This window comes from Dendrobates tinctorius, unplaced genomic scaffold (assembly GCF_039654945.1).
Source record: "Dendrobates tinctorius isolate UK_male_01 unplaced genomic scaffold, ASM3965494v1 ptg000117l, whole genome shotgun sequence".
NCBI classification, from domain to species: Eukaryota; Metazoa; Chordata; class Amphibia; order Anura; family Dendrobatidae; genus Dendrobates; species Dendrobates tinctorius.
The window spans coordinates 6575415-6595525 of NW_027361785.1; the positions used below are offsets into that span (position 1 = coordinate 6575415).

At 44.6% G+C, this 20111-nt stretch overlaps 1 protein-coding gene across 2 annotated transcripts in view; it reads left to right on the forward strand.

Annotated features, from left to right (window-relative positions):
- LOC141101413 (E3 SUMO-protein ligase RanBP2-like) overlaps positions 1–20111 on the forward strand; it is a 197446-nt gene that overhangs the window by 160731 nt on the left and 16604 nt on the right. Inside the window, exons 21-23 of one of the 2 annotated variants that reach the window (XM_073590495.1) lie at positions 4845–5015; positions 10377–10463; positions 11641–11765. In XM_073590495.1, the coding sequence (XP_073446596.1) occupies positions 4845–5015; positions 10377–10463; positions 11641–11765 (383 nt within the window). Of the gene's footprint in view, positions 1–4844; positions 5016–10376; positions 10464–11640; positions 11844–20111 lie in introns of both variants that reach the window. The other variant, XM_073590494.1, reaches the window with a different exon arrangement.

Genomic DNA, 20111 nt, shown 5'->3' on the forward strand with positions numbered 1-20111 from the left:
TTTTCAAGATTTCCCATCCTTCCTGGACATTTTTGTCTTTAAGGATATCCAGCCATTGGATCCCTCCAATTCTCTTTCTGAATCCCTTAAAATCTGCCTTTCTGAAATCTAACCTTGACGTCTGAGTCTTCACAGGTCTTCCGCCTCTAGTTATCCAAAATTCTAAAATAGCATGGTCGCTACCTCCTAGGGTCCCAGCCACTTTTACCTCCTCAACCATTTCCTCCCTGTTTATAAGGATTAGATCCAAGGTAGCAGTTCCCCTTGTTTTCTCCCTTACCTTTTGGAAGATAAAGTTGTCAGCAAGAGAGGATAAGAATTTCCTTGACCTGTTAGTTTTGCCTGAGAGAGATTCCCAACAAATGTCTGGATAGTTGAAATCTCCCATGACAACTATGTCATATTTTTTGGAGAACTTGGCCATTTGATGCATAAAGAGTTCATCCATAGCTTCAGCTTGCACAGGCGGCCTGTAGTAAATGCCTACAATGGTGTCCTTTCCATTGTTCTGTCCTTGTATTCTTACCCAAACAGTTTCCACAGAACTCCCAGTCTCTGAAGCTTCAATCTCTGTGCAGATATACGCGTTTCTAACATACAATGCGACACCCCCTCCTCGTTTATCAAGTCTGTTTCTTGCAAATAAGTTGTATCCTTCTAGTCTTGTATTCCAATCATGTGTATTGTCCCACCAAGTTTCAGTGATTCCAATGACATCATATTTCTTTTCCTGTGTTAGTAGTTCCAATTCTCCTTGTTTGTTGCCCATGCTTTGTGCATTAGTATAGAAACATTTTAGTTTGTGATTGGTTTCTCTTTCTCCAATATTTTTATTAATTAGATTCTTTCGTCTTTGTTCTTCCTTTCCACTTCTAATAGCAGAGTTCTCAATAGCATTTGTCAGGTGTATGGCTTTTTCTGGTCTTTTGCTTCCCTTCCCATGTTGTTCTAGTTTAAAGCTCTCCTTACAATATCTTACAGGGCTTGCAACCTTTGACATCAGCGTCGCCATGGCAACCATTGTGACATTATGAGGGGCGGGGCTTGATACGCACACACTGCTTCCCCAGTATGCAAATAGGGGCATTGTGACGACATAATGAGGGGCGGGGCTTGACACACACACACTTTTTCCCCTAGTATGTAGATAGGGTCAAAATTGTTTGGTGAATTGGAGAGCGCGGGGTTAAAATTTCGCCTCACAACATAGCTTAGGACGCTCTTGGGGGCCAGACGTGTGACTGTGCCAAATTTTGTGGCTGTAGCTGCGACGGTGCAGATGCCTATCCCGGACATACAAACACATACACACTTTGAGCTTTATATATTTTATATATATATATATATATATATATATGTGAATCTGGTTGATTTAGTGGGTGCATGCATACTAGCCCATTAACTTCTCTGATGACAGATGCTTGCTCATCTTGAACTGCGCAAAAAAAATCTGTTTGTGTGGTCTGTTACAAAAATCTAGAAGTTGCTTTTTTTTTTGTTTGTTTTTACCAGGGAAGTATAATAGTCCTCTCCATATTTTGATATTTCAAGTCCCCCATGTCCTCAGGCTGGCATGTGTTTGAGAAGTTAAAGGGTCATTATTGTAATAACAAATAATTATATACCTGCGTTAGCTGTCTTTGTGCCTGTATACTAACATGAAGGTAGTTCTGTCTCTAACAAAATGTAACGTGTATTTTATAGGACTAATTAATCTGTAGCTACCATAATATCTAAAGCTTTGTTCTGCAGGCATAGAGGCAGCTAAGGCACTTTTACATTATTATAACTTTAACGGTTTGTCCACTACTCAAACTACCCATTCTCAATCCTATGATTCCTGCCAATAAAATAATTTCACCTATACTCCAGTCTGGTGTCCTTGACTTTCCAGCGGTGTCGACACTGACTCCCGGGGCTTGTGACTTTTCCACGTGGTCCAAGTGACCAATCAGCCTTGGCTTCAGTCTTCTCTCCTTTGGACAAATCAAGATATCCAGAGGAAATGAGAAAGGAGCCGCAGCTCTCTCCTCTCCTATGCATGTGATTGACAATATGAGGTGAGTCAAACCAGCGCTAATTGGCTGAAGGGATCCCATGACATAATATCATGTAAGCCCTGGGAGAGCCAGTGTCAACATCGCTGGAACTGCATTGGCACAAGAGGTGAGTATAGCTGTCAGTATTTTACTTGAGGGGGCTTGTCTGAGCAGTGGAGAACCCCTTTAATAGTAAAAAAAAAAAAAAAAATCCTTTTATTAGCACAAGCATATTTTGCAATTCGTTACATAGATCAGTGGGACTAGGTAACAGTTCAGACAAGAGGTTTGAGAGTCCTGTTCACAAGAGCTTAAAAGTGCTGAAATTGGGATGACAAGGGAGATTATTGTGCTTGATTTGTATAATTGTTTAGCTATTATTTTTATATATTAGAAAAAAGAGTCTTTCAGCCACTATTTATGTGGTGCATAGATATGACAATTAGGGTGCAAGAAGTGTGGGGAAGAGGTGGTAAGGAATAATAGGACACGTAAGGAGAAGCAGGTTTTAATGTCGACTTAAAACTACTGGTGTTTAATGCCACTTTCGCAAGTAGGTTGATTTGGTTATTTTAGGTAGAGCATTCCAGAGACCTGGGGCAGCACATAAAAATTTTGAAGTCTATATAGAGAGATTTCTGGAGGAAGTTAGACTAGGATCTTTGGTAGAACAGAGTATGGGTAGAGTAATATACACAGTTAACATTTAAGGTACCATATGTGGGTTAGAGCAGTAAATTTAACTTAAATTCTAAAATGATTGAGCACCGAGTGCAGCGCAGGCTCTGCGGTACCGACTGCAAAGAACGATGAGTCTTCTGCATGCAGGATAGATTCTCTAATCTAAGAGATTTGAAAAGGGAAAGACGGATTAAAGGGAAATTGAATAGAGATTAATGCAGCACAAATCTGTCAGTATAAGCATTATAGCAGGCATTCATATTTTAATCTAAAACTTACTGTGAAAAAGCCTGGGAACAAGTGACTAATCATATAGGTCAGTCCTTGGCAGATTCTCCCCATCATGCTTCCCTTGATAGGTTTCTTCCTGTGTGTGTGCATATGGAGATACCTGTACTTAAAGGTGATCAGGGTGGGTAGAAGCCACCGTGATAAGGCAGCTTGGACTAGTCCCATGGTCCTTGACTGGATTTTCACATAATTTATATGAAGAGCGACAGCGTTGGAGTAAAATATATCCGGCTGCAATAACCCAACTAGTATCTGATTCAAGTTGCTCATGGATCTTTCAGCATGAATCTCTTGTTCTATTTATTAGGTACTTTAATTAAAAGAAGAAAGAATGGGGAAAAATGAATTTAAAAAGTGAAGAACAGATCTAAATGGAAAAAAATCACTAAAACTCTGCTGCCTAGAAGTTATGTAAAAACCACACACAAAGGGAAATGTAAAAATTAAGATGCATAGACCGAAACACAAGCTTTTTAGGGTTTTGTTTTTTAAAGATTCAAATGAAAATGTGAGAGGTAGTGATGGAACGAAATTCCCAGTTTTCGTTTCTGTATTTATAGCTTAAACAAGGGTACAGAATTGATCATTGGGGTGAACCGCAGAAACGCCTTAGATTCAGGGGTCCTGCACTAGTTCATTTTGTATGAATAAACTGATGTCTCCTTGAAACGAAAACACCAGATTGTTGAAAGAAGGAAAAAAAATGCTCGTGAAACTGAAAATCTGTAGCAGAAAATCAGGTTTGGAGGGAGGAGTGCCATCATAGAAAAGTTTTACTGCATTATCAACTGAAAAAAAATTATGATATTTAAAAAAAAAATGTAAATATGAAAAAAGTCACATTCACTAAATAAAGGTATTTTCCTTTTACTCAGATTTCTCTATACAATGCGACAGAGCTGTGTGCGAAATGTTTAGCTGTTAATGAAGAACTTTGTATCTATTACACTTAAGGATCCCATGCACAGTAGAGAAATGGTGGCCGAACCCACCGACATCAACTTTAGGCCGGGAACACACATGCGAGGAATACGGCCGCATCTCGCATGTTAATACCCGGGACTGCTGCCGGCACTCAAGAGCAGAGCATGCGGCTACACGTATTGCTATGTGGCCGCACACTCCTGAGTGCCGGTTATTAACATGCGAGACGCGGCCGTATTCCTGCCAGATTGTAGGAAAAAGCCAGCAGCTTTTTCCTAGAGAATGCATGAGCAAGTGCTGTGTATGAGGGGAGTTGTCCAAAATGGCTGTTGATCGTTCGCTTCTGAACAGCCATCTAATGTGTATGGGGGGCCTTTAGTGTTACTGTGCTGTGTATAAAAGCAGCTAGCCAGCTTGCTCTTGTTACTGCTTGCCAGACACTTCATTCCTGGCACACTGACTAAATGCAGCAGCCTCCATTAGTTAGAGCACTGTCTGGTGTCTTAAAGACTCTTTATTGTACTTCAAGCCTATAAAGCATTGACTTGTTTTGCAGATGAAGCTGTGGCACCATTAGCTGTAGTATGCAAAAGCGAATACACTAATCTTGAGGTGCCATAAAGAGGTTGTGCTGGATTGTGTGCATTGTCGATCACATTACTCTTATACTGGACTTCCTGTTTGGTTTTCCTCCCTCTACACCTCAGATCATTCCAGAATTTTTCAGTTTCTTGCCTTTAGTCTGCAGGATCGGCCCTGTGATCTAACTAATCTTTGTGTTGCCTATGATAATTCTTAACATCATATTGTTAGCTGTATTTAATCCTACCCGCTGCGCCTTTGACTAAAAGCGAATGCTTTCATTTGTATTAATACCTTAATCATTGATTTGTTTTTTTTTCCCGATAGCCAAGAGTAACAGTGATCTTGGGTGTGACAGCTCCTCGGATGTCTCGATTGTGTATGAGCTAACTCCGACAACAGAGCAACGAGCACTAGCAGAAGAGCTTCTCCTCCCGCCAACCTTCTTCTGCTACAAGAATAAACCCGGATATGTCAGTGACGAGAATGATGTAGACGGTAATTACTTTCACTTTTTGGTAATGCCATGTCAGTAATGCATTTTACATTTTTATGTCCATAAGCTTTGCAACGTTTCTGAATACACTGGTTGTCACCAGATTGATATACATAATGACATAAACCTGGTGAGACTCGTGTATGTTCTTTGAAAATCCTTGTCAGAGTGATCATTCCTTTCTCAATATTTGATCTCTATCTACGCCCATGTTGTGTGCCTCCTGCTGAGATCTCATACTGCTTAGTACAAGCTGAAGCTGTCTGACTATGTGAGTAGAGACTTGTAAACTTAAGTCCATTAGCTCCTTCACGTTTTAGCTGGATTCATAAAATGGCAATCAAAACATTATATTTACCCAAAAAATAGTATCAGTAAAAATATCAGCTGAGGGCACACAAAATCAGCCCTCATACAGCCCTAGATCCCGAAAAAAAGAAAGTTATGGGTCTTTTAAAATGGCGACAAAAGAAATGTATTATTTTTTGGACAAATTTCTGAATTTTTTTTTTTTCACCACTTAAATAAACAAAAAATATACATGTTTGGTATCTGCGTGCTTGTACTGACCTGGAGAATAATATTGCCAGGTCAGTTTTACCATATAGTGAATATAGTAAATAAAAAAACCCCCCCGAAAACAATTGTCGAATTGCACTTTATTTCACTGTACCGTATATACTCGTGTATAAGCAGAGTTTTTCAGCCCCTTTTTGGGCTGAAAAAGATCCTCTTGGCTTATACACGAGTCATACAGAAGGAAGCTGGCGGTGAGCAGGAGACATCATATTCGCCCTCCTGGCGTCTGTATATCAGTCTCTGCTACATCTCAGTCCCGGCGTCTGCATCTCTCTTCCTGTGCGGTCATGTGACACCGCTCATTAAAGTAATGAATATGGACGCATCTCCACTCCCATAGGGGTGGAGAGCACATTCATGACTTTAATGAGCAGTACCATGTGACCGCACAGGAGGAAGACAGGAAGAGAGATGCAGACGCTGGGACTGAGATGTAGCAGAGCCTGATATGCAGACGCCAGGAGGGTGAGTAGCACTGGGGGAGGGTGAGCCATGCCATATTCACCTGTCCCTGTTCCACCGCCGTGCTCAGTCTCCCGGGTCCTCTGGCTGTGACGTTCAGGTCAGAGGGTGCGATGACGTGATTAGTGTGCGCCCTCTGCCTGAACAGTCACTGCCTGAACAGTCACTGCAGAGAGCCGGCGATGCAGAGGAGCAGCGGTCAGTGATGAGAGATGAGCATGTCATTATTTTTTTTTTTTTTTAAGTCGCAGCAGCATTATATGGTGCATATATTAATATGGAGCATATTATGGTGCCACCATTAACCTTTGTGCAGCATTATATGGGGAATGTATTAATATGAAGCATATTATGGGGCCACCATTAACCTTTGTGCAGCATTATATGGGGCATATATTAGTATGGAGCATGTTATGGGGCCACCATTAACCTTTCTGCAGCATTATATGGGGTGTATTTTAATAGGGAGCATTTTATAGGGGGTCACCATTAACCTTTGTGCAGCATTATATGGAGCATCTTATGGGGCCACCATTTTACTTTTATTAGTATCTATTTTTATTTTTAAAATTTACCAGTAGCTGCTGCATTTCCCACCCTCAGCTTATACTCGAGTCAATAAGTTTTCCCAGCTTTTTGTGGCAAAATTAGGGGTCTCTGCTTATACTCTGTCAGCTTATACTCGAGTATATATGGTACTTGGAATTTTTTCCCCATTTTCCTAGTACTTTGTGGCAGAATGATTTGTAATTCAAAAGTACAACTCATCTCACAAAAAACAAGCTCTCATCCGGCTATATGGCTGGAAAAAGAAAAAAGTTATGGCTCTTGGAAGAAGGGGAGGAAAAACCCAAAATGGAAAATTGCCCCTTGTTGAATAGGTTAAACCCTTAGACTGTGTTCAGACACAGCGTTTTTTTTTCACGGTTTTTAACCCGGTTTTCACTATAAAACCGCTATAAAACCGCTAAAAATAAGCTTCCCAGTCATTTGTATGCATTTTGCACTTTTTGTGCACATTGATGCGTTTTTTACCGTGAAAAAAACGTATCGCGGTAAAAAACGCGGCATGCACATTAATTTTGCGGATTTTTCCGTGGTTTAGGCTTCTTCCATGCGGTTTAGGCTTCTTCCATGCGGTTTGAAACCGCTGCGGAAAAAAACGCATCAAAACCGCGCAAAAAATGCGCAAAAACTGCCGTGGAAAAATAGGTGTGTTTTCTGGGAAGGGATTTAGGTTTTTGAGCAGAAATTTTCTGCAACGTGTGCACTTAGCCTTAAGGATATAGCCAATTTTTGGTTTTTTCGCCCTTTCATTTTTTTCCTCCCCTTTTTTCAACCAGGCATATTGTCAATTTTCCGTCAACAGAGCCGTATAAAAGCTTGTGTTTTCCAGAACAAGTTTTTAAAGCCACTGTTCACTTAATTTCATTTGGATTTAGATTTTACGTGGGTCATTTTGAGTTAAAAATGAATCTCTCCCATGTATAGTGTTAGGCTGCTTTTACACTTGCCGTGTTTTTTGCGTGCCGTATTGCCGTGATTTTCACGGTATTCCACAAAAACGGGCCGCAAAAAACCTTCTCGGATCGCCGTTTTTCCCTGTTATAACAAATAGCCGGGGAAAATACGGTGATCCGCAAATACGCTGTACAGCAAAGACAACTTAGCATTGTTTTTGCTGTACTATTGAAATGCATTGCAGCCGTGTCCGTAAGCAGTGAAAAATATTGAGCAAGCTCGATATTTTTTCACGGCCGCAAATACGGCCATACCGAGCACGGCCTTCCTACTAATTTTTGCAGGCCGTTTTTGCGGCTCCATAGAAATGCATTAGGGCCGCAAAAATGGCCAGCAAAAACACGGCAAGTGTTAAAAGAAGCCTTAAATGACTTTTGTAGCTTAAATAGAATCTGAAGTGTTTATTTTTAAAAATTGTGTTTTGTCATTTTCAAAGACCTGTATCTTTACTTTTCTATTGATGAAGAGCTTGTTTTTTTTTTTTTTTTTGCATACGGCGCTGTAATTTTTAATGACACCATTATGGAATACATTTGAGCGCTCTTTATTGAATTTTTAGTGGGAGGTATAGTGACAATGTCAGTTTTGGCGTTATTTATGTATTTCTTTCCAGTGTTTACTATACAGGTTAAACAATCTTGGATTTTGATCAATTGGAATTTTCTGGGCATAGCAATACCAAATAGGACTTCTTATTTATTTTTTTAAATTCATTATTTTTCAGTAGGGCAAAAATGGATGATTTAACCCCCTAATGACCACCAATACTTCTTTTTACTGACCTGCAATTTAAGAGACTAGCATACTCCAACGGGTGACAGTCCTGCAGCTGCACACTATAGCTAACAACTTGCTGCATCAGCCACAATCAGGGTTGACACCGACCATGGTTGTTTAACCCCTTAATTATATTGTAAATAGTGACTACAGCATTTAAATGGTTAAAGCCCCCGTTACACACTGCGATATCGCTAGCAATATCGCTGTAAAGTCACCGATTTTGTGACGTTACAGCGATATTGCTAGCGATATCGCTGCATGTGATACTTACCTCCGACCGGCTCCCCCGCTGGTTATCGCTGATCGCGCGAGAAGCTGCTGGACCATTTCTCGTCGGCCACTTCCTGCGGCGCTTCCTGCTGTGAAGACGAGCGACGCGTGGAGCCGGGCGGGAGGACGCAGGATCGCCGCGTCTGACAGGTAAGTAGCGATCCCCGTCCCCTGCGATGTCGCTCGTGAGATCTGCCTGAGTGGCAGCTCACTAGCGACCACCCAGCGATTCACCAGCGATCCTGACCGCGTCATATCGCTGCTCGGGATCGCTGGTGAGTCGCTAGGTGTAACGGTACCCTAACAGTGTAGGGCCTCCCTCTTTAACTCCATTGGCATTCTGAGATTATGATTGTGCGGTCCTGATGTTTGCCATGGCAATTCATGGCCAAATAACGGCCCTAGCGTCTGCTGGATATAGCGGCCTGTTAAAAAGTTATGAAAATTTAGATGTTAAAAATAAACTTTTTCATTCCTCCTATGTCACTTTGCACTAATTCCTGAGACGCACCTAAAGGGTTAATAAAATACTTGACAGCATTTTTGAATACGTTGAGGGGTCCGGTTTTTAAAATGGTCTGACTTTTGGGGGTTTCCAATATGTAGGACTTCCAAAGTCACTTCAAACCTGAATAGGTCCCTAAAAGAAAGAGTTTTGTACATTCCTTAAAAAAATGAAAAATTACTGCTACATTATTAAACCTCCAAAAATGCTAACAAAATAAAAGAACATTTTACAAATGGTGCTGATGTAAATCAGGCACAAGGGAAATGTCATTAATGTTTTTGTGTGATGTGACTATCTGGATTAAAGGGATAATCATTAAAAGTTTGAAAATTGCAAATTTTTAAATTTTTTTTTATATTTTTATGAATAAAGAAAAAAGATATCGACCTAAATTTACCATTATCATAAAGTGCAATGTGTCACGAAAAAGTCTCAAAATCACTGCGATATGTTGATTATTCCAGAGTTATCACTACATAAAGTGACACGTCATATTTAAAAAAAAAAAAAAAATTGGCCCTGTCACTTACATTATTAGGGTTTTCTTTTATTTTCCATTTTTCAACTTTATTGATTTGAATCTGTGATTTGATTGCATTTATTCTGCAACACTACGCTGCTTGTGGCTGGGCTGTACAAGAGTACAGAAGACTGCAGTGACTGTGGCCGTCAGCGGACCCTCCACTTTCATGGCAACTCCTCAGCATCCTACAATTGCATTGCAGTGGTGAATAGGTGCTCGGAACAGACGCAAGGGTCTGTCTGTGACCTTATTGCCAGTCTGAGTTTTGTCAGCAGCGGTTAGAGCTAGGTCCAGTAACCGTTATTGGACACGGATGTTGACTATAACGCATCCAACATTACGAGCTGGGTCAGCTCCTGAGCCCACTCTTGACGCCCTGATCCCCTCCTTGACAGATGTTTATATTTGGCATTGTTAAGGGGTTTAACACATGAAAATGTGTAGTTGTTGCTTTTTTTAAACTTGATTATAATTTCATTTATTTTTCTATTTGACAATATAAATAAAATCAAAGTTGTCGGAATAGGTTACAAGTGAGAGAAAAAGTATTTAAAACCTGCTTAATGTCAGTCTGACAACATGATGCTTGCTATCAGCGTGCATGATAGATACATACACTCACAATGCACGATTTATACTTTTGCAAGTAAACTAATTCAATAAGTAGTACGTTATTAGCAGTTATTTCATGGAACGTCCTGCTTTGTTGCCTTTTTACAGATGAGGACTTTGAGTCTGCTGTCAAGAAACTACAAGGTCAACTTTACCAGGAAAATAAGAGAGACAAAACCCGACCTGCAGCAGCAGGTATTCTCAAGCATTCGTATTGTAAAATATTGATTATTTCCCCAATCAAGATATCATTTTGGGACTAATCACTTTACAATTGAACTGTAAATTGTGATCCTTCCAAAGTCATTTTTTTTTCATTAAACTGGTTGCTAATGAAGAACATTCAAATAGCTAAACGTAAAATGGTGTTAACTATTCAACAGAGATTATATTATCCATAACCTGACACTAAGAATATGTAACTGTCAGTTACTGGAAATATGTAATTAAATTCCCTGTAAGGAACTGTCAGTTCCTTATAAGGGATATGACACTTAATCTGAGAGCAGCACAATGTAGACACAGAGACCCTGATTCCAGCGATGAGTTACTTACTGTCCTGCTTACTGTAGTTTCTGTAAAATCAGTTTTATCTGCAGGAGGTTACAGAGCTAGTAAACCTGCTGCCATTTAGTCCTCCATATTTATGAGCTCTGTATAACCCTGTCACCTTCGCTTGATTGACAGCTTTCTGCCTATGCACAGTGTACACAGAAAGCTGCCAATTGTTGATGTGGGTGGGATAATACAGAGCTCAGCATTTAGAGAATTGGTAGAAAACCGATTTTATCAAAATTATATCAAACAGCTCAGTGAGTGTGACATCACTAGAATCCGGATCTCTGTTCAACATTATGCTGCTCAGATAGGGTAGCAAAAACCTGGTGACAGATTCCCTTTAATAATTGTACAGGATTAGGCTACATGGTTGCTTTATATTATAAGCAGTACCACACCTGTCCATGGGGTTTGTATAGTATTGCTTCTAATCTCTTTTCAACTTGGCCCCATTAATCCACATTCTGTTCCAAAATTCATAGTTTTCCTATTGATTTGAATGGGAATATATGCATGTATTACCTGTGAGGCTAAGTGTTCCCACAAAGGACACCACCTGCACTATCCATAGGACAAATGTATTCTCCCCTCATGACCATGAAAAACTCCATTTGAACATCTCCACCACTGTTGTACAGGACCCCCATTCTATTGAGCAATGGGGTTCCCCACAATCACACGCTAATCCTGTGGATAGGTGACAAGTGTCCTTTGTGGAATACCAGTTTAATGATCTAAATGGAAAATACGCATGTCGCTAGTAGATGTCACTAGTAGACTTCACTGTGATCTACCATGTTTGTTTCCCTTTCAGACAGCACTGAAGAGCCCCCCACAGACCCTGAGAAAGAGTGTGTGATTGTTTGGGAGAAGATGCCCACTCCTAAGGAGAAAGCGAAGGCTGAACACTTGAAACTGCCTCCAACGTTTTTCTGTGGGGTGAGCAGTGACACAGATGATGATAAAGAGAATTCTGAAGATTACGACTCCGCAGTAAGGAAAGTAATGGAGTCTGAAGTAAGCACAATGCTTCTTGGCAGTGAGCACTTGCGTTCAGGTGTCAGGCGTTGGTGTGTGCTGGCTTTATGTAGCTTGCTTAAGGAGTTCTCCGGAGATATGCTAAACTTGTTGTTATTACCTCTAGAAGTGAGCATATCTTCACTTGTTACACGGTAATATTCCGGTTTCTTGCAGAACCTTTATGTAAATGTGGCTGACATAACTGTACAAAATTGTACTACATGCTGTGTGTTCAAGTTAAGTGTCTCCTACTACTTTGTGCCACAGTTGTGTATATACCCTGAAAAAGATGTATACTAAGCACTAAGACTACTTCAGATCAAAGGAAATCTGTCAGCAGGTTTTTGCTATGGAATCTGAGCGCTGCATGATGCAGAGAGCTTGATTACAGGGATATATCACTTACTGGTGCAGTTTTGATAGAATCCCTGTTTTCTCTGCTATAGATGTAGCGGTGCTCAGAATGCTGAGCTGTGTATAACCCTCCCACACCCCCTGAATGGTGGCTTCATTTGTATACTATACATGGTCAGCAAGCTGGAAATCATTGGTGGGCCTGGGTTACACAGATTCCTGCAGTGATAATCTACTGATAAAATACTGACTGTATTGAAGCTACAGGAAGCTGCTGAGCAAGTGACACATCCCTAGAATCAGGCTCTATGCCAGTGACAGCGAAATGTTTAGAGACAGAGTGCCAAAACCCACTTATTTATCTCAGCGCCAACACAGCAATTTAACCTTAATATCTGGGTTTTAGTTAAGAAAAAACAACTCGTACATTAACATCTTAACACAGCCCCCTCTTAGCACTCTGCACCACACGTGTAACATCACCCCCTTCCCACGCAGCCCCCCTTTAGCACACAGCTTCACATCCCCACATAAGTAACCCTATCCCTTTCCCACGCATGTCACCTTCTTCCCCGCACGTATAATATCATCCCCTTAGCACACAACCCCATGTGAGGAATATCACACGCTTTGCCACACAGCCCCACGTGAGGAACATCCCCCTATCCCACTCAGCCCCATAATATATGCATGTAGCATCGGCCACCCAGCACACAGCCCCATGCTGCCTTATGTGATTATCACCCCCTTTCCAACTCGAGTAACCCTAACTCTTCCCCACGCAGCCCCCCCCCACATATATCACCCTTCCCCATATGTCACATCAGCCCCCCAGCATGTAATGTCCTTCTTTACTACACTGCCCTATGTGAATAAAAACACCCCCGTTCCTGCATAGCCCTTAGCACGCAGCTCCACTCACACATTCGCTCTCTCCCTATGCAGCCCTGCGCACAGAACATTACCCCCTTCCCTGTTCAGCCCAAATATGCAGCACCATACAAGTAGCAGCAGCCCCTTCCCTGTGCAACCCTTCTATGTAAGAACATCCACTTATCTGTGCCCCCAAAGAACTGCCTCCGATCACTCACACGCAGTCCTATGTATAAAAAGAGCATTGCTCCATAATGCCTCATTTAGTGTACAGTCCCCACAGCACAACGCTGCTTTCCGGTATTGGGTCTGCTCTGGACCGGAGGAGGCCCGCTCCTTCGTGTGACATCGCAGCAGCAGCTCCAGTCTAGACGCGACCTGGCAACGGGGGTAGATGCTGGAGTGAATGGGCTCTGTAGTGCTGGGGCGACAGCATGTGTGCCCACAGGGGGCTCTGAGTGCCCCCTCTGGCATGCATGCTGCTCTTTGCCTTTAGGTTATGTCGCTCTCAGATCAAGGGTATGTGCACATGTTCAGCGTTTGCAGCAGAAAAGTCTGGAATAAGCGGCATACATTTTTCTCCTTCGTCTCATTGGGGGACACAGAGACTGTGGGTGTGTGCTTCTGCCGTCTGGAGGCCGACACTAAGTGTACAAAAAAAGTTAGCTCCTCCTCCGCCGCATACACCCTCGCCCCTAGGCCGGGCGTAACTCAGTTTTTGCTTAGTGTCTGATGGAGGCACACGCAGTCTGGAGTTCCAGACTAGATTTTTTTTTTTTTTTTTTTTTCCCTTCCCGTTCCCCGTCACTGAGCTCTGGGAGCGATCAGGATGAAGGAGAGGAGGAAGAGGCCTGGAATCTAGAAAGTCTGGGGTTCCAGGATTCGGTGGACAGTCTCATTGAGGCAGTCAACCAGACATTAGAGATCGAGGACGATGTGCCCACAGCCTCAGGTCACAAGGTCTCTTTTAAGAAATCCAGGCGACCACATAGAAGATTTGCCACGCATCCGGAGTTTGAGGAGCTAGTCCAGAAACATAGAGATCACCCGGATAAGCGTTTTGCAATGCAAAAAGCGCTGCAGGCAAAGTATCCGTTTCCTCCTGAGCTCCATAAGGCTTGGGTAGAGTCGCCAGTAGTGGACCCTCCGGTATCACGTTTAGCATCAAGATCGCTATTGTCGATACCCAGTGTTTCCTCTATAAAGGACCCAACTGATCGCCTCATGGACGGGCTTGCCCGCTCGGTATATGAGGCAGCAGGGTCGGCTCTGGCCCCCTCCTTTGCGGCGACTTGGGTGGCTAAGGCCATGGTTTCGTGGGGGGACGCTCTGTATAAGGCCCTCCAGGACAGGGATCTCCCCGCGGAGGTCTTAGAGGTGGCAAATCAGATGTCAGGAGCAAGTGATTATCTTGTCAGCGCCTCACTGGACGCGGCCGAGTGCTCGGCGGTGGCGGCGGCGAATGCGATCGCCATTAGGCGTGCATTATGGCTGAGACTGTGGAAAGCGGATTCTATCTCTAAAAAATCCTTAACCTCATTGCCGTTTCAGGGCAATCGACTGTTCGGTGAGAAGCTGGATAGGCTTATCTCAGAAGCCACAGGGGGGAAAAGTAGTTTCCTTCCGCAGCAGAGAAGTTGCCCGGCATTCAGGCAAACGCAAAGGTGTTTTCGACCCTTTCGTAGCCCCTGGGGGGGGACTTCGGCCAGGGCGTACTCCTCCGCAAACGATGGCCAGAGTAGGGAAAAACAAGTCTCTTACAGGGCCAATCCGCTGGGTAGAGGCCGAGGCCATTTACCCAGAGCGAAGGGGGCCAAGCCCCAAAAGCCTCCAGCTAAATGACTGGAGGCACTCCGTACCTACGGACGACAGAGTGGGCGGACGCCTACTAAGGTTCAGCCACGTTTGGGTCGCAGTGACACGCGACACTTGGGTGGCAGAACTTGTATCGTCCGGGTACAAGATAGTTTGTCGGACGGCCACCTCAGCGATTCTTCCGTTCGCGACTTTCCAAAACAGATTCGCAGGCGGAGAGTTTGTTACAGGCTGTAACATCGCTACAGCACAAAGGGGTCATCGCCCCAGTGCCGCAGGGCGAAGAGTCGCAGGGGTTTTACTCCAATCTTTTTTCGGTCCCCAAAAAAGACGGGACTGTGAGGCCGGTTCTGGATTTAAAGATCCTAAACAGATTCATCAGGGTCAGGCGATTCCGGATGGAATCCCTCCGCTCGGTCATTGCAGCCATGGATCCAGGGGAATTCCTGGCCTCAATCGATGTGCAGGATGCATATCTGCATATTCCGATATTCCCCCCACACCAGAGGTTCCTGCGATTTGCGATCGGAGGACGTCACTTCCAATTCCTGGCTCTGCCCTTCGGTCTGGCCACTGCCCCCAGAATCTTTACAAAGATAATGGCGGTGGTTATGGCCATCCTGCATGCACGGGGCATAACGGTGTTACCTTACCTGGACGACCTTTTGGTAAAGGGGCCGTCGTTTCAGGAGTGCCAGGACAATGTCAGTATTACTCTGGATACCCTGGCCCGTCTGGGCTGGCTGATCAATTGGAGCAAGTCGTCTTTGGTTCCAGCCCAAAAAATCGTGTTCCTGGGCATGATTTTCGACACCTCCCGGGGGCTGGTGATCCTCCCTCAGGACAAGGCGCAAAAAATCAAGCAAGGGATACGGAACCTTCTACAGCCGGGCTCCAGATCCATCCGGTATGGCATGAGTGTTTTGGGCAGAATGGTGGCGGCGATAGAAGCAATCCCGTTTGCCCAGTTCCATCTCCGTCCGCTTCAGCATGCGCTCTTGACAGCATGGGACCGGAGGCTGCTGTCTCTCAGTCATCGGTGCAAGTTGTCTCCGCTGGTACGGGGTTCACTCCGGTGGTGGACTCGCGACTCGTCTCTGGTCCAGGGGAAACCCTTTCCCCCGGAACAATGGTTGGTGGTGACGACCGATGCAAGCCTGCAAGGTTGGGGAGCAGTTTTCCAGAGTCACATAGCCCAGGGGCGGTGGTCCGTTCAGGAGATAGTTCTCCCGATCAACATTCTGGAGATACGGGCAATACGATTGGCCCTACAACATTTCCAGTGTTTCCTGAGACACCGGCCGGTGCGCATCCAGACGGACAATGCTACAGCAGTAGCATATGTCAACCATCAAGGGGGCACGCGCAGCCAGGCAGCCATGCGCGAGGTCGGACTGGTACTACGTTGGGCGGAGAAGAACCGCGTGGTAATTTCAGCGGTGCACATTCCAGGAGTCGAAAACTGGGCGGCAGATTTTCTCAGCCGACAGGGGGTCGCGGCAGGGGAATGGTCCCTGCACCCCGAGATCTTTCAGCAGATCTGCCAACGGTGGGGGACACCAGACGTGGACCTTATGGCATCCAGAGAGAATGCCAAAGTACTAAGGTTTGTCGCTCGATCCCTCGATCCGCAGGCAATCGCAGCAGACGCGCTGGTGCTCCCGTGGAGCCAGTTTCGTCTCCCGTACTTGTTCCCCCCGCTGCCGCTGCTTCCAAGAGTTATCAGGAAAATAAGGAGAGAGAAGGTTCCAGCAATTCTGCTGGCCCCAGACTGGCCCCGGCGGGCCTGGTACGCAGATCTGGTCCAACTAGTGGTGGACGTACCCTGGCGTCTTCCAGATCGGCCGGACTTACTGTCCCAAGGGCCGATCTGCCATCCGAACTTAGGGGCCCTGTGTTTGACGGCGTGGCCATTGAATCTTGGCTGTTAACACAGGCAGGATTCAGACGCGATGTGGCGGCCACGATGGTGAGTGCCCGAAAGCCTTCCTCGGCGAGGGTGTATCATCGAACTTGGGAAGTTTTCTTCCGTTGGTGTAGGGATCGTGAAGTGGCTCCTCTGGTTTTTTCGATCCCCAACGTACTGGCTTTTCTACAGGCAGGGCTGGACGCAGGGTTGGCCCCGAGTTCCCTCAGAACGCAAATCTCGGCCCTGTCGGTACTTTTCCAACGAAAAGTCGCTTCCGTCTGGCAGGTTAGGACGTTTATGCAGGGGGTCACACATTTAGTACCCCCCTATAAGGCGCCGACGGAATCATGGGACCTGAACTTGGTGCTCAGAGCCCTTCAGGAGGCCCCTTTCGAACCATTGCAAGAGGTCTCCTTACCTTACCTGTCCAGAAAGGTCGTTTTTCTAGTAGCCATAACGTCTATTAGGCGGGTTTCGGAATTGGCGGCCTTATCTTGTAAACCACCGTTCCTAACCTTTTATAAGGATAAGGTAGTTTTAAGGCCAGCTCCCCCCTTCTTGCCGAAGGTTGTGTCTGCATTTCATATCAACGAAGACATCGTCTTACCCTCGTTTTGCCCGGCACCGGTGCACAGGGTAGAGAAGGCTTTGCACACCCTGGATCTGGTAAGAGCTCTTAGGAGGTATGTGACAAGGACGGCGCCATTCCGCCAGACAGACGCTCTATTCGTGGTTCCAGAGGGACGGCGGAAGGGGCTCGCTGCGTCCAGAGCGACTTTGGCCAGATGGGTTCGCCTGACGGTCCAAGAAGCTTATCAAATCAGTGGCACGCCGGTTCCGGCAGGGATCAAGGCTCACTCGGCACGGGCAGTGGGTGCCTCATGGGCACTACGACACCAGGCTTCAGCGGAGCAGGTATGCAAAGCAGCTACCTGGTCCAGTTTACATACGTTTGTCAAACATTATAACGTACATACCCAGGCATCCTCGGATGCAAGCCTGGGAAGAAAGATTCTCCAGGCAGCAGTTGCGCACCTCTAATCAGGGGCGCAAATTAGCAGGGATTGGGTGAGCTAAGATCCCGCCCAGAGGACTGCTTTAGGACGTCCCACAGTCTCTGTGTCCCCCAATGAGACGAAGGAGAAACATGGATTTTTGTGAGTACTCACCGTAAAATCCTTTTCTCCGAGACGCTCATTGGGGGACACAGCACCCACCCTATCAGCCAGTTGGCATTTACTTATTTTGAGTTTTACAAATCCTTGTACAAGGTTTAGGGTGGCCCCCTTTTTCAGACATATAGTTTCTTGCCTGAGTTTAAGGCGCGTTCTCCTACTGCTTATGCACTAAACTGAGTTACGCCCGGCCTAGGGGCGAGGGTGTATGCGGCGGAGGAGGAGCTAACTCTTTTTTTGTACACTTAGTGTCGGCCTCCAGACGGCAGAAGCACACACCCACAGTCTCTGTGTCCCCCAATGAGCGTCTCGGAGAAAAGGATTTTACGGTGAGTACTCACAAAAATCCATGTTTTGCTGTGTTACTCCTCATTCATTTGTGTGAATGGAAAAAAGCACTGAAATTTACATGGAGCAGATGTGAAACTGCTTCAAATCTGCAAGGAAAAAATAGGCATCCTGAGATGTTAGAAATCTTATTAGTTTGCTGGGACTGTAAAATGCTGTTTTTTTTTTTTTGTTTTGTTTTTTTTTAACATTGCAAAAACGCACAGGAAGAAATGCAACATGTGAGCATACTCTAAATAGCAAAAGCCTGCTAACAGATGCAGTCTAACATATTGGCAGCCTTCCTCTTGGCTGTTTTGCATCCAATTTCGTCACTTTTGGCTCAGATGTGTTGGTGATAGTGTTGCTTTTGCTGCTGTATTACGTGTTGTGTGTATGAATGTTGTCTGTGCTTTGGTACCTCTGTAAGTCTCGTGTCGTCTAGTATTGCTGTTGGGATCCGGTTTATTGGATGTTTTGATGGTTGGCATCAATTGCTGTAGTGCTGACTGTATAATCTGACCAGTGGTCTATAAATCCTGCTAGGCTGACATCCATTATGCCTATGGTTTTTTTTTTCTTGCATTTCCTACTGTACAATTATCCAAGAAAGTGTAGTTTTTAGGGTTTTGAGGTTGAATAGTATAGCAGGGAGAATCTTTTGACAAGGTCAGTCCTAAAAAAGACAATGACGGCTGTTTACCATTGTGTCTCTGAGCCAGACACAGTATTGTTTTTTCCGTTAAGCTGCTGCGATTGTTGTAATGGATACAACGGGTTACCTCAGTTATTTGTACAGATAATTGCAGTGTATTTATCAGATGGTTGTATAGGCATACATTCCTAAAGGCCCTTTTACATTTAGCGATGCACCAGCGATCCCGACCATGATACGACCCGGTCAGGATCGCTGGTGCATCGCTAAATGGTCGCTAGTGAGCTGCCACACAGGAAGATCTCACAGCGATGCAGCAGCGATACATTGGACGATACTTACCTTTCAGACGCGGCGATCCTGACGTCCTCCCGCCCGCCTCCACACGTCACTCGTCGGCGCCAGCAGGAAGCGCCCGACGAGAAATGGAGTCGGCTGATCTTGCGCGATCAGCGATGGACAGCAGGGGAGCCAGTCGGAGGCAAGTATCAGACATAGCGATGTCGCTAGCAATATCGCTGCTACGTCACAAAATCGGTGACATTATACCGATATTGCTATGTGTAAAACCCCCTTAAGTAATAGGTATTATTTTCCTGTAAAATTAAAGTGCTGTATATTTTTTTAGAGAGACTAGAAGTTCTATATAAAAAGGAAACCGCTTTGTAAGGGGATCACTGAGCATGAAGCCTCGCAGTGAGGTGGTTTGCAGATATTGCCCTACAGTGTGCCTGTCTAATTTATGTCCAGTGTCCACACTTGGTAGTTACGGCGTTTGCATTGGCAACAATTATCTTTTTTGTCATCATTTAAATGAGTTTTCCAAGTCGCCTAGAAAATAGCAAAAGTGGTAATAACCTCCTCACCAGTCCCCTGCAACTTGCTTGCTAAATTCCCTGCCTAACTAGCCCATGTCAGTCACTTAAATCCATGTATAAAAAAGTATTACTAACCTTTTTTCTTATACTAATTAGGTGTTTGACTAGTCAATGGGGCATTGGTTTCCCCAGACTAATCAGCCGTCACAGCATGTTATCATTCCCCTATGGGCGTGATCACATGGTTTTCAAGAGTTGGCGTCATTGCCATCTGTATGCAAATCTCATAGCAGGGCTCTATTCGCCAGCGCCATTGCCCTTCTGGAGCCAGGTGTACAC